Source organism: Balaenoptera acutorostrata, chromosome 9, assembly GCF_949987535.1.
Source record: "Balaenoptera acutorostrata chromosome 9, mBalAcu1.1, whole genome shotgun sequence".
Classification (NCBI taxonomy): Eukaryota; Metazoa; Chordata; class Mammalia; order Artiodactyla; family Balaenopteridae; genus Balaenoptera; species Balaenoptera acutorostrata.
In genome coordinates this window covers 103,375,904-103,390,359 of record NC_080072.1, presented here as the reverse complement: position 1 = coordinate 103,390,359, position 14,456 = coordinate 103,375,904, and the positions used below count along the sequence as shown (strand labels likewise).

At 40.8% G+C, this 14,456-nt stretch overlaps 1 protein-coding gene across 1 annotated transcript in view; it reads left to right on the top strand.

The window, feature by feature from the left end:
- Positions 1 to 2,554: 2,554 nt before the first annotated feature.
- LOC103017516 (olfactory receptor 6X1) overlaps positions 2,555 to 14,456 on the top strand; it is a 32,698-nt gene continuing 20,796 nt past the window's right edge. The window contains 1 exon segment of the mRNA XM_028162462.2: positions 2,555 to 2,701. Within this exon segment, the coding sequence (XP_028018263.2) occupies positions 2,555 to 2,701 (147 nt within the window).

Below are 14,456 nucleotides of genomic sequence, written 5' to 3'. Positions count from 1 at the left end.
AGAGCTGCCTTATGACCTATCCAATCTGAAACTGTTAGAGCAAATTTGGACTACATTCCAGAAGAGGATCTAGTGAAAGTTATCAAATATGCCCAATCTGGGGCACCACATAAAGAAAGGCTTTATTGGGTTGTATTTTTAGCCTGTTAACTAATTTACAGTATGACCCAAATAGAAGATCTGTTTTGCCAGAGTCCATTCAAAGACTGCTGATGGAAATGACTCATTGGATGACCCACTGGGCAGCAGATAAACTTGTAAGTTTTATGAAACAATACTGGTGAGGAAATATTTCTAAGGCCACCAATGAAGCACAGTTAACTTGTGCCATATGTCCTAAATACAACCCAGGGAAAACTATCCAAACTGCCACTGGACACTTTAACTTGCCTAAAGGGCTTTCTAAAGGATGGTGAAGGGATTTTATCCAGTTGTCTCCTTCCCAAAGCTATAAATTTCTTCTTGTTATGACTTGCATGTTTGCTCATTGGATTGAAGCATTCCCTTGCTGACAGCCTACCACTTCAGCAGTTGCAAAAATATTGTTAGAAAAAAATTATACTCACCTGGAGCACACCCTCAGCACTGCATAGTGCATGACGCAAACACTGAAGTTAGCAACAGCTTTAAAACAGATACTATAAATATAATACTTAACTTTTAAAATATGGCCATAATGAATGAACAGATGGGGAAATTTCTGCAGAAAAATGGAAATATTCAAAAGAACAGAATGTAAACTCTAGAACTGAAAAGCAAAATGTCTGGAATAAAAAAGCCATTGGGTGGACTTAACAATAGAATGCAATGATAGAATAAAGGATCAGTGACCTTAAAGACAGAACAATAGAGCTTGTTCTTGTTAATGAAACAGATTTGTTTTTTTTTTTTTTTTTTTAAAGGATTTTCTTATTTATTTATTTATTTATTTATTTATTTATTTTTGGCTGTGTTGGGTCTTCGGTTCGTGCGAGGGCTTTCTCCAGTTGCGGCAAGCGGGGGCCACTCTTCATCGCTGTGCGGGGACCGCTCTTCATCGCGGTGCGCGGGCCTTTCTCTATCGCGGCCCCTCCCGTCGCGGGGCACAGGCTCCAGACGCGCAGGCTCAGCAATTGTGGCTCACGGGCCTAGTTGCTCCGTGGCATGTGGGATCTTCCCAGACCAGGGCTCGAACCCGTGTCCCCTGCATTAGCAGGCAGACTCTCAACCACTGCGCCACCAGGGAAGCCCTTCAGATTTGTTTTTAATTTTTTAAAAAAGTACAGAACCTCAGCGACCTCTGGAACAATATCAGGCATACATGTGTATTAATTATCCCAATTCCATTTAAATTCCAACATAAATGGACATTCATTATAAAAATGCCATACAAACTATTTTTAGTCATGAAATTTTGTTTAGGGACTTCGCTGGTGGCACAGTGGTTAAGGATCCACTTGCCAATGCAGGGGACACAGGTTCAATCCCTGGTCCAGGAAGATCCCACATGCCACGGAGCAGCTAAGCCCGTGCACCACAACTACTGAGCCTGCATTCTAGAGCCCGTGAGCCACAGCTGCTGAACTCACGTGCTGCAACTACTGAAGCCTGCACACCTAGAGCCCATGCTCTGCAACAAGAGAAGCCACAGCAATGAGAAGCCCTCGCACCACAAAGAAGAGTAGCCTTTGCTCACTGCAACTAGAGAAAGCCCATATGCAGCAACAAAGACCCAAAGCAGCCAAAAATAAAATAAATAAAATTTTTTTAAAAATTTTGTTTAAATAACTGCATTGATAAATATGACATTCTTATTCCACAGAATCTGAGGGATCAGAAATATTTCCGAAGAGAATTTCAGGTTCTCTATAAATAATGAGAAAGTAAAAAGAAATGCTTCAAAGAAATGAGACACCTGCCTGCAGTCCCAGCCTCTCTTTCCCAGTTCCTCCTTTTTCTTTATTTTTTGGCCGTTACACCATCGCATGACTTGTTTGTAATTATAAAAGTTAATGTGAGATTTGTACAGCTCAGAATGATAAAGTGTTTCTTGTCTGGGGGGGTGGGTGGAGGGAGGGGTAGAAGATAGAAGAGTTTAAGGTAATTGCTACCTAAAAACCAATCAACATCTTTGATGGCACCCTGCCATTGAGGGTCTGTCCCTCCATTCCAGTCCCCTCCATTTTCTTGTCCTCCTCCCATGTATTTTCTCTGCACTTCACTACAGCCTAAAGTACTTCTGTGCAGAAACACGCAGTTGAAGATAATATAAGCGATAACTTGGTAAAACTATGTGGTCTTTAAAATATTTATTCTGCCCACAGTCTCATGTTTTACCTTCCACAATATTCTTGGTTTCATCACCTTCTTCATAAGAGCCCTAGCGCCCTCTCCTTCTCCTAATAGTTGCCTATCATGCACTCTAGAAGAAATATTTATGTTCTAAGTTTAAAAATGTTCTTCCAAAGCTACTGAAAGCTATTTGCTTATTCAACTTTATTTCCTGGGAAATCCAACCCAGTCACATCTTATATGGTCTCTTAAAGCAAGACCTGAAGATGGAGATTTGAAAAAAATGGGCTTCCAGAACCTGATCACCCTGTTAAGTCTGCAGCTTCAGGGTAAGCTAGGACAAGCTTGGCTAAGGCAGGCCTGCCTGCAGCTGTTGGGGAACTATTCCCAGGAGTTTCTAGAGCTGAAGGTTCTTCTTGCCAAGTTCTCAGTATGTGATTCCTCTCCTGCCAGAACAGAAATCCACCCAAAACATCCTCTCACAACAGTTTTCACTCCTCTCCACTTTCCTCAAGGCCCTCTTTACCTCCCTGAAATTTCGTGATTCCTTTCTTTCAGTGTTTTTGCCAATTTTCATAATAAGGCATACTGTTTTATCCCTTTTACAACTTTTTTTTCTAAGTATAAATTAATGCATGGTCATCACAAAAATAATTGTAAAATTGAAAAGACATATGAAAGCACTTAACTTCTCTCACCCAGAGACAAATTACTTTAATTTTTTACTGAGTGGTTCCTTTTAGGTTCAAATCCATTAGAGAATGTAGTCCCAATAAGTGTCTGAGTGAATTAGACGGCCAACAGTGACTTTGCATCTTGCACGTAGAGCCTTATAGGGAGGCACTGTAATTAAAGGTATGAGGAATATTTGTTTTTGTTTTTTTGTTTTGTTTTGTTTTTGGCCACGCTGCACAGCTTTCAGGATCTTAGTTCCCCAACAAGGGATCGAACCCATGCCCTCTGCAATGGAAGCACGGAGTCCTAACACTGGACCACCAGGGAATTCCTCAAGTTCGTTCTTCTGTAGTAAGAATTTTTCCTTATGATTCCATATATTTCCACCTCCATACATCCCCAGTGATCTGGACTTTTCTTAATCTTATTTTATTTTTTGAGATGACTCTGAATGCTTAACTTGAACTAACTTCATGTGTCCTCTTAGAATTCAGGCTTGTTCTGTCATATCTTGAGACCTGGAAGGGATGGTGAAGTCAGGGATTTATTTGCCTGAAAACTATTTGGAAGAAATGTGAGGGGGGCTTAAGTTCTTGTAGAGCAGATATTTATTAAACCAAAGAGATGTTGCTTTTAGTGACTATTACTTTGGTCCTGTTTATCCAGGATTGTAGTCACATGGAATTCTTGGCTTAGATCTTTATGCCTTTTTCCTAAGTCATGAAGACTAAAGAACAAATAGTGTATTTGGGGGAATTTGTGAAGGAAATGATTATTGAATAGAATCTTCCTGTTTGTAGACTCTTCACTTCGGGGTGAGATAGGGCTTGGTAAAGAGGAAGGAGGACATTTCAATCGGGGTGAATATCATGTACCAAAGCTAAGTGATGATGTAAAAATAAACTTTACATCTCTAAGAAAATTGATATTGTCAACTGAAAAACATTGCACAACCTAAAAGTTAAGAGGTATGTTTTATTCAGCGGACATTCTGAGGACTTCAAGCCTGGGACACAGCATCTCAGATAACGCTGAGAAACTGCTCTGAAGAGGCAAGGGGGGAGACAGGATGTATAGGAGTTTTTGTAACAAAAGACCAGGTAGTCAGACCATCAAAAGGTTACTGTTAATTAAAGAAAACCAGCCATCTCAATTTCAGGAATTTAGCACTTTTCTATGTATGGGAAGATGCAAGAGTCTGGGCTCACTGACATCATTCCTTTGATACGCAGCTCAGCTATCTGAGGCTAGCATCCTATTCTTTCTCATCCTGAGTCTCCTCAGGGTGCACTGCCGGGTTGGCTGCAGCAGTTGACTGCTAGATGGTGGGCACCCTGTTTCTTTTCTTTTTTTTTTAATATAAATTTATTATTTTATTTATTTCTTTTTGGCTGTGTTGGGTCTTCTTTGCTGCCCACAGGCTTCCTCTAGCTGCAGAGATCGGGGGTTACTCTTCGTTGCGGTGCACGGGCTTCTCACTGCGGTGGCTTCTCTTGTTGCAGAGCACAGGCTCTAGGCGCGCGGGCTTCAGTAGCTGTGGTGCACGGACTTAGCTGCTCCATGGCATGTGGGATCTTCCCGGACCAGGAATCAAACCCTTGTCCCCTGCATTCGCAGGCGGACTCCTAAACACTGTGCCACCAGGGAAGTCCCTGGGCATCCTGTTTCTATCCTGAGTTTCCTCAGGGCTCACCAACTGGGGCGGCTGTAACGTGGTGGTTTGATGGCTGCAACATCCTTTGTTTACTGATATGGCAGGCAGGATTTTAGTTCACAATATTATAATGGTTAAACATTGGTTTTGAGGCTAATAAAAGGAAAGAAGTTTACCTGCTTGGACCTTGGTTTTCTAGGAAGTTAGGGCTGAAGCCCAATTTACTTACTTATGTAGTAGCAATATAGCATCAGTGTTTCTATCGCTTTTGAATCCCTCTCACTGCTCCTGGCTCACCCTCTACTGTCATCAACTCCACCTGTCTAGTTTCCTTAGCTAACTGATAACGTGCTCCTTGATGTATCTGCAGGAATAACTTTAAGTGTTACCCTACTAATCTGGATGTTTGAATTGAAAGGAGAATTATAGGAGACAGAATAATCTAAGGTCAAAAATAATTACTCTGCAATGGTAGATTTTCAGGTAGATAACAGAGGTAGATGATTTTGGACAGGTGACTACCTTGCTACTGCTAAACTTCTGATCAGAACATTTCATTGCCTGACTTCATGCAAGGCAATTCCTGGGTGTCTTTCTATAGTAGAAAACAGTGGTATCCTCAACCATTATAGGCTTATGGATGCTGATTCCTACCATTTACCCTGAATTTGGTCACCTGTGCCTGACTTAGAGCACAAGACATTCAAAACCACAACAAGTGATGATTCAGCGCAAAAAATGCAAAGAGCTCATTTGTTCCTAATGTTTACATATCCTAGAATTACATTAGATTTCTGTCTTATAGAAATATGCACTTAGGACCTTGTTTCCCTCACAAAGTTGTTGTGCAATTAACTAGAGCTATGCCACTTGGGAAATTAAAAGCACTATACAAGTGTTATGAATGTTTTGTCTGTTTTATATAGCTTATTGTGATTCCAAGCTATTTTACTACATATGTGCTAGCTCACATTTATCTTACTTACCTTTTCTGCCAGACTCCAAGAAATAGTAGTGATTTGTGGTTATTTACAGCAGAAAAGATAGCTGGGGAGAATCTGAAGTTGGCAATTAACACAGCCATTGGAAGAATAACAGATGGAATAAGATAAAATTTCAGAGGACTCCAAGAGGTGAGAATAGACCATAACAGAGAATCTGGGGCAGATGATACTCAGGAGCCAAGCAGGTAGGTGCTCAGCATCCAAACTGATAATCAACCAGCAGTAAAGATTCCAGCTACCAGGATGGTGTTGGAACAAGACTCCAACCCTGAGAGGGGATCCTGGAGAAGCCCAGTTACTACAGATTCAAGGTGGGGTTGGGGGGAGGCTGAGGAATGAAGAAAAAATGTGTTGCTAAAAACTCAGCAACGTCAGCTAATGAGAGGAGCATCAGTTCATAAAATATTGTATTATTTTTCTGAATTGTGTGATATTTATAGTAATTTGTTGCTTTTTAAAATTGCATTTTTTGGAATATTACTCAGCCATAAAAAGAAAGGAAATTGAGTTATTTGCAGTGAGGTGGATGGACCTAGAGTCTGTCATACAGAGTGAAGTAAGTCAGAAAGAGAAAAACAAATACAGTATGCTAACACATATATATGGAATCTAAAAAAAAAAAATAGAAAAATGGTTCTGGAGAACCTAGGGGCAGGACAGGAATAAAGATGCAGACATAGAGAATGGACTTGAGGACACGGGGAGGGGGAAGGGTAAGCTGGGACGAAGTGAGAGAGTGGCATGGACATATATACACTACCAAATGTAAAATAGCTAGTGGGAAGCAGCGGCATAGCACAGGGAGATCAGCTCGGTGCTTTGTGACCACCTAGAGGGGTGGGATAGGGAGGATGGGAGGGAGATGCAAGAGGGAGGGGATATGGGGATATATGTATACATATAGCTGATTCACTTTGTTATACAGCAGAAACTAACACACCATTGTAAAGCAATTATACTCCAATAAAGATGTTTAAATAAATAAATAAATAAAATTGCATTTTTTGTGATTATTTTCCCCTTCATTTAAAATGCATATTAATTTTTGTACCTAATCAGTATTTGTAATTTAGTATTCTTTTTCTTAAAGATGGCCTCCCTCTATGTGCTTTAGCTACCACAAGTGTGGGTCCATCATGTAAACACTGAAAAGATTAAACCATCATCTCCCAGGAAGATGACTCATGTTAGAGTTTCCTCTGAATGGGCAACCATCACTAAGAAAAAAATCTTGGTTTTTCCTAGCTCTCAAAACATGAAATGCCATCTTTTGTTTCAGAACTCAAGTGCCTCAGAATGGCTGGTGAAATTTCTGGGCTTTGAAAATAATTACTAGGTACAAAAATGAGAAGTGGTGTACAGAATCAGAAAGGAGTTAGAAAATTTCCCAGTGCCCTTTTAAAAGTCAGATCAAGTCTTCACTACATTTACAGATTCAGAGTGTTATTCTGATGCGTCAATTTTCTGCTCTGCAATGGTTTCAGCTGAGATTACAAATTTAAGCACCAAATTTGTAGAGGACCCAAATCTGACGGAAGTATGCATTTCTCAAAGTTAAAAATAAAGATTTTTAAAAATTGTACATTTTTTTAAATAAAATAAAAAATAAAGGTAATGATAATCAAAGTGAAGCAACCTAAGAGTCCAAAGACAGATGAATGAATAAAGATGTGGTATATATATATATATATATATATATATATATATATATATATACACACACACACACACACACACACAATGGAATATTACTCAGCCATAAAAAAATGTAATTTGCAGCAACACAGATGGACCAAGAGACTTTCATACTAAGTGAACTAAGTCAGACAGAGAAAGACAAATATCATGTGATATCACTTACATGTGGAATCTAAAAATATGATACAAATGAACTTATTTACAAAACAGAAACAGACTCATGGACATAGAAAACAAACTTATGGTTACCAAAGAAGGAAGTGAGGGAGGGATAAATTAGGGGTTTGGGTTTAAAATACACACATTACTATATATAAAATAGATAATCAACAAGGACCTACTGTATAGCACAGGGAACTGTACTCAATATCTTGTAATGGCCTGTAATGGAAAAGAATCTGAAAAAAGAATAGATATATATGAGTATGTATAGCTGAATCACTTTGCTGTGCACCTGAAACTAACACAACATTGTAAATCAACTATATTTCAGTAAAAATTTAAAAAAATGATAATCAAAGCAAACATTTGCATAGTGCTTACTGTGTGCCAGGTACTATTCTAAGTGCTCTTTATAAGCATTAAGTCTTTGTAATCTTTACAACAAGCCTGTGTGTTAATGTTACTATTATTATTTCATTTTATATTGTATGAAGAAAGTGAGACACAGAACAGTGAAGTCACTTGGTCCTACAACTAGTAAATGACAGATTTCAACCCAGAAAACATAGTTTCAGCATTTGGGTTTGAGAAAGTAGCATTTCTGGAAGAAGAGGAGGCATTTCTAGAATAAGAGGTACAAAAGGAACTGCAAAATGGTGTTATGAAATAGAAGGAAATGTTAGGTTCAAATATATTCCTGGCTTCCACATGCCCCTTTGCCAGAGCTAGATGATCCTCTTTAGATGCCATTCTTCATCTCATTCCCATGATCAAACCTGACCTGCAGCAGGAGAGTGGTAAGCTCCTAACATTTAAGTGGTTCAGTTCCTAGTTTCAGTGAGTTCCGAAGACTGAGCTTTTGCCTGCATCCTGAGGCCCACATTTTTTCTTCATTCCTCAGCCTCCCCCCAACCCCACCTTGAATCTGTAGTAACTGGGCTTCTCCAGGATCCCCTCTCAGGGTTGGAGTCTTGTTCCAACACCATCCTGGTAGCTGGAATCTTTACTGCTGGTTGATTATCAGTTTGGATGCTGAGCACCTACCTGCTTGGCTCCTGAGTATCATCTGCCCCAGATTCTCTGTTATGGTCTATTCTCACCTCTTGGAGTCCTCTGAAATTTTATCTTATTCCATCTGTTATTCTTCCAATGGCTGTGTTAATTGCCAACTTCAGATTCTCCCCAGCTATCTTTTCTGCTGTAAATAACCACAAATCACTACTATTTCTTGGAGTCTGGCAGAAAAGGTAAGTAAGATAAATGTGAGCTAGCACATATGTAGTAAAATAGCTTGGAATCACAATAAGCTATATAAAACAGACAAAACATTCATAACACTTGTATAGTGCTTTTAATTTCCCAAGTGGCATAGCTCTAGTTAATTGCACAACAACTTTGTGAGGGAAACAAGGTCCTAAGTGCATATTTCTATAAGACAGAAATCTAATGTAATTCTAGGATATGTAAACATTAGGAACAAATGAGCTCTTTGCATTTTTTGCGCTGAATCATCACTTGTTGTGGTTTTGAATGTCTTGTGCTCTAAGTCAGGCACAGGTGACCAAATTCAGGGTAAATGGTAGGAATCAGCATCCATAAGCCTATAATGGTTGAGGATACCACTGTTTTCTACTATAGAAAGACACCCAGGAATTGCCTTGCATGAAGTCAGGCAATGAAATGTTCTGATCAGAAGTTTAGCAGTAGCAAGGTAGTCACCTGTCCAAAATCATCTACCTCTGTTATCTACCTGAAAATCTACCATTGCAGAGTAATTATTTTTGACCTTAGATTATTCTGTCTCCTATAATTCTCCTTTCAATTCAAACATCCAGATTAGTAGGGTAACACTTAAAGTTATTCCTGCAGATACATCAAGGAGCACGTTATCAGTTAGCTAAGGAAACTAGACAGGTGGAGTTGATGACAGTAGAGGGTGAGCCAGGAGCAGTGAGAGGGATTCAAAAGCGATAGAAACACTGATGCTATATTGCTACTACATAAGTAAGTAAATTGGGCTTCAGCCCTAACTTCCTAGAAAACCAAGGTCCAAGCAGGTAAACTTCTTTCCTTTTATTAGCCTCAAAACCAATGTTTAACCATTATAATATTGTGAACTAAAATCCTGCCTGCCATATCAGTAAACAAAGGATGTTGCAGCCATCAAACCACCACGTTACAGCCGCCCCAGTTGGTGAGCCCTGAGGAAACTCAGGATAGAAACAGGATGCCCAGGGACTTCCCTGGTGGCACAGTGTTTAGAAGTCCGCCTGCGAATGCAGGGGACACGGGAAAATGTTCCTCCTGCCCTTCTAGGTTCTTTGACTGGTCTAATAATCAAATTGACATAAGAGAGATTAACAGGAAAAAAACAACCAGAAGTTTAATAACATATATACCTTTAGATTTCCTCTAACATGGTTAACTGAAATGTATTTTTAATTTATTTACGTTTTAAAGAAGTCACTTTTAGCTTCGCAACATATTATTTGTAACGCATAAATGTATATGATTCTGTCAAATTTAAGATAAACTGCTACAGTGCTTTTGTGATAGTATATGCTGCATTGCAGAGAATACGCCTGATGGTAGAGAATTTCTGCCTTGAGTAGACATCAATGATACTGTCTGCTTACAGTCTCATGTGACCAATGTTGGGAAGAATTTTTCACAGACTCACTCTTGCTCTTGCTTCTGGCTCTGAACATTTTAAATGTTGCTTCTCCTCCATTATCCATTGTTGGGGAAATATAATTAAAAACAAAATCTCCCAGCCCAGAAAACCTCTCCACAAAGGCAGTAGAGAAAGAAAATACTTTTATTATTAAATAAGCATTAAACCAGAATATGATGCGTATCATAGGCAACCCGCTAAGAGTTTGCAAAAACAGAAAGAAACCTCAACCTTTCATATAACCAAGCAAACACAATCCATTACATACATATTTTCAAGATAAACAGTAACTAGTCTCCAAGTAAGAAGATTTGACAGCACAATTTGTAAGACATAGTTCATCCTAGATTCATCTGGTAATTCGAGTGACCATCTGTGTTCGCTAATTGGATTTATCCAGAGGAAAAACAAACTTCTCATATCTTTATGACAGGAGAGAGTTTTGCAACTTGGAGGAAAACACCCAAGTCAGTTAGGCTTCTACCCTCCCACAGAAACTGTGAGAGAGAGCTCTATCTCCCTTGCAGTTTACATTTCAAAGAGATGGCTCCCAGGTCCTTGAGAAAGACAGTTCTGGGTCAGAAAGCTGGCAAGAGGCTTACTTAGCTTCTAAAAAATTTATATACATTTCAACGAGACAAAGAAAGACCTTACAGTTAGAAGTTTTCTAAAGTATGTGCTCCAAGAAAAGGGAGAAGAAAGAAGTCTCTTCCCTTATTTTCAACAGGGAGAATTAGCCTCTTATATTTGTATTTGTCCTCACATCACATATTCCAGTGCTTGCTAGAAAAACCTCTAGTCCTGTTCTCTCTGATCATGGCACCCAGGTGAGTCAGCCTGGAGAGTATTCTGTAGGGGAGCAGAATTTATCGCCCCAAAATATAGTAAGTCCCTGACATACAAACGAATTCTGTTCCAAGAGCATCTTCATAAGTCCAATTTGTTTGTAAGTCCAACAAAGTTAGCCTAGGTACCCAACTAACACAATCGGCTACATAGTACTGTACTGTAATAGGTTTAAAACACTTTTCACACAAATAATACATAACAAACAAAACATAAACATTTTTAATCTTACAGTACCTTGAAAAGTACAGAAGTACAGTACAAGAGCTGGCACACAGGGGCTGGCATCGAGTGAACAGGCAAGAAGAGTTACTGACTGGAGGAGGGAGAGGAGGTGGGAGATGGTAGAGCTGAAGGATCGTCAGCAATAGGAAACGGAGGACAAACTGCAATTTCACTCACACCTGACGTTGATGGCACAGGTTCTGGTTCCTTGCTGGATTCAATTCTATCTACCCTCTTGAAAAAACGATCCAGTGATGTCTGGGTAGTAGCTCTTTTTTTCTCATCATAGATGACACGGTAGCACTGGATTGCATTCTGAACGGCTGCTGCAACCTTCGTGTACCGTTCTATGTTCAAGTCCTGTGCCTCAAAAACTAACAGTGCCTCCTCAAATAAAGAAAATCCCCTTGCCATTTCCTGCATCATGAATCTCTTCGGTTTGAGACAGGAGATAGGCGGGCTCCAGGTCAGGCATTTACAACTGGCCTCCCATTCACATTTCATGGGGCAGGAAAAAGGTGGGCTTCAGGCCGGACACTTAGAGCTAGCCTCCTGTTTGCATTTCCTGAGACAGGAGATAGGTGGGCTCCAGGTTAGGCATTTACAATCAGCCTCCTGTTTGCTCTCTGAAATAGAAATAACAACAGAAACAGGGTAAATAGCCAGGCTTTGTCTCCTGTGGACACCTTAAGATAACAGTCATGGCAGGAACAGAGAGGGGCTAAACCCTGTAGGAGTAAAGGATCAAGAGATCACATATTCCCCCTCCTTGGGGCAAGGGAGACACTGCACATGCGCAGGAGGGCTACTTGGGGGTCAAAAGGCAGGGGACGCCAGACCACAATAAGTCTTGCTACTTTCCTCCCAGACGCCCTTGCACTAAAATCCATCTTGGCTGAGGGGTGTGTGCACACTTAGGGGAGGGTCCTGAGACAAATTAGCAAGGGAGGCAAAACAAGATGATTGGCCAGAGGGAAGACATAGACCCAGAAAACTGTCCCCTTATAAATGATTTAAGCTTTCCAAAGGCACGACTCTCACAACTCCCTCGCAGAGTTTGCCCATGCGTCTTTCTGCACGTACTCTGCTTTTCCAATAAATGCTTTACTTTCCTCTTTACCTTCCACCTCCTTGTCAGAATTTTCTTGTCAAGGCAGGCAAGGACTGTGATGTAGGCTCTAGCCTCTGGCCTTCATGGTCTAGCGGTTAGGACTCCTGGTTTACACCCAGGTGACCAGGGTTTGATTCCCTGTCAGGGAACTAAGGTCTTGCTTCCAGCTACTGCTCACTGCTGTTGTTTACTGCAAGCTACTGCTCACTGCTGTGTGTGTCCAAAATCAGATTCTTCAGTTACTTCTTCCTCTTGTCTCTCTTCATCCTTTCTCTGGGCCTCCAATTCCACCTTTTCGCCTTGCTCCACTTTCTCAATTATTTTCACTTTTGTTTCCATCGTTACCCCTTGGCACTTCTTAACAGTACCAGCTACATCACCGCTGCTTTTACGCTTGCTTCCGGACACCCTGGGCTTGAAATAAAGATACTGTACTCTACACAGTACTGTACAGTAAAGTACACAAAAGCACAACCACTTGTGTAGAGGGTGCACGCATGTGACAATGTACGCCAGACACGTGAACTAACTTACATGATTGGACATGCGAGTGCATGTTTGCATCTTTGAAAGTTCGAAACTTGAAGGTTCATATGTAGGGACTTACTGTATGTCTCTTTGGCATAAGGATTATTTTAGGCTGATTATTTTAAAGAAAGTGCAGACATGGGAGAAGCTCTGAAAACTAAGTAGAAGTTACCGTTTTGTAAGAGACATTTACATGTGTAGGGGAAATGTTCATTTGGAAGGGTCTCCATCCCTGTACCAGGAAGAGGGAGGATGACCTTGTCCCTAGAAACTCTTATCAATGCAGAAGGCAAGAACTTAAATTTGTATAACAACTTTACCCTCGTTTAATCTGCTTTTCCTGGTAACCTCCCTTAACTGGCTCCACCCAATCCCAACATCTTTTGTCTTTAGCTGAAGATGGTGTTTTAGGTGGTGGTGAAACAGGAGGGAAAGGGGCAGGGCACAACCTTTAAAGGAATGACATAGCCGTAGGACATGACAAAAACTGATTAAAACCAACTAGGTCTGGGGCTTCCCTGGTGGCGCAGTGGTTGAGAATCTGCCTGCTAATGCAGGGGACGCGGGTTCGAGCCCTGGTCTGGGAAGATCCCACATGCCGCGGAGCAACTAGGCCCGTGCGCCACAACTACTGAGCCTGTGCGTCTGGAGCCTGTGCTCCGCAACAAGAGAGGCCACGATAGTGAGAGGCCCACGCACCGCGATTAAGAGTGGCCCCCGCTTGCCGCAACTAGAGAAAGCCCTCACACAGAAAGACCCAACATAGCAATCAATCAATCAATCAATCTTTAAAAAAAAAAAAACCAACTAGGTCCAATATGGTGGACGATTGGACTTCCAGTAGACCTTGAACCTCATTATACACACATTGTAATACATCAGCATGCTAAATGACATATCCATAGGTGCCATGACAGTTCTGAAGCCAACCATAAAAGGTTGGCCCAATTCCTGGAAATCCCTGCCCCTTCCCTGAAATAGATGGAATAATCCTCCCACTCATTAGCCTATGAAATTACCCAGCCCATAAAAACTAACCACTCCATATTTCGGGACCTCTCACCTTCTGAGATGGCCCACACTCTGTCTCTGGAGTGTGTTTCTCTCTAAATAAATCCACTTGTTACCTATCACTGTGTCTCTCACTGAATTCTTTCTGCAGTGAGACATCAAGAACCTGAGCTTCATTAAGTCCTGAGACCAGGTGTGTGATCTCAATTAAAAGACCTTGGGTTCAAGTCCCAATCTGGGTTTTGGCTTGGTTTGAGTCCCAATGTGTGGGTTCAAGTCCCAGTCTGAGTTGCACAGTTTCAGCAGCTTTGGCCGTTTTGGTGAGTTACTCAGCGTCCTGGGTCTCTCCCATGTATACGGAAGGTATACATGTTATTAAACTTCTGGTTGTTTTTTTCCTGTTAATCTCTCTTATGTCAATTTGATTATTAGACCAGTCAAAGAACCTAGAAGGGTAGGAGGAACATTTTCCTTCCCCAACAATTCCTAGTAACAGTTCCTATGGCTATTTGGTTCCCTCATAATAAAGTTCTCCATTTAGTCCTGGTCCTCTCATTCCCCAAGCACACAAGCATACCAGAAGAGAACATGAGGGGG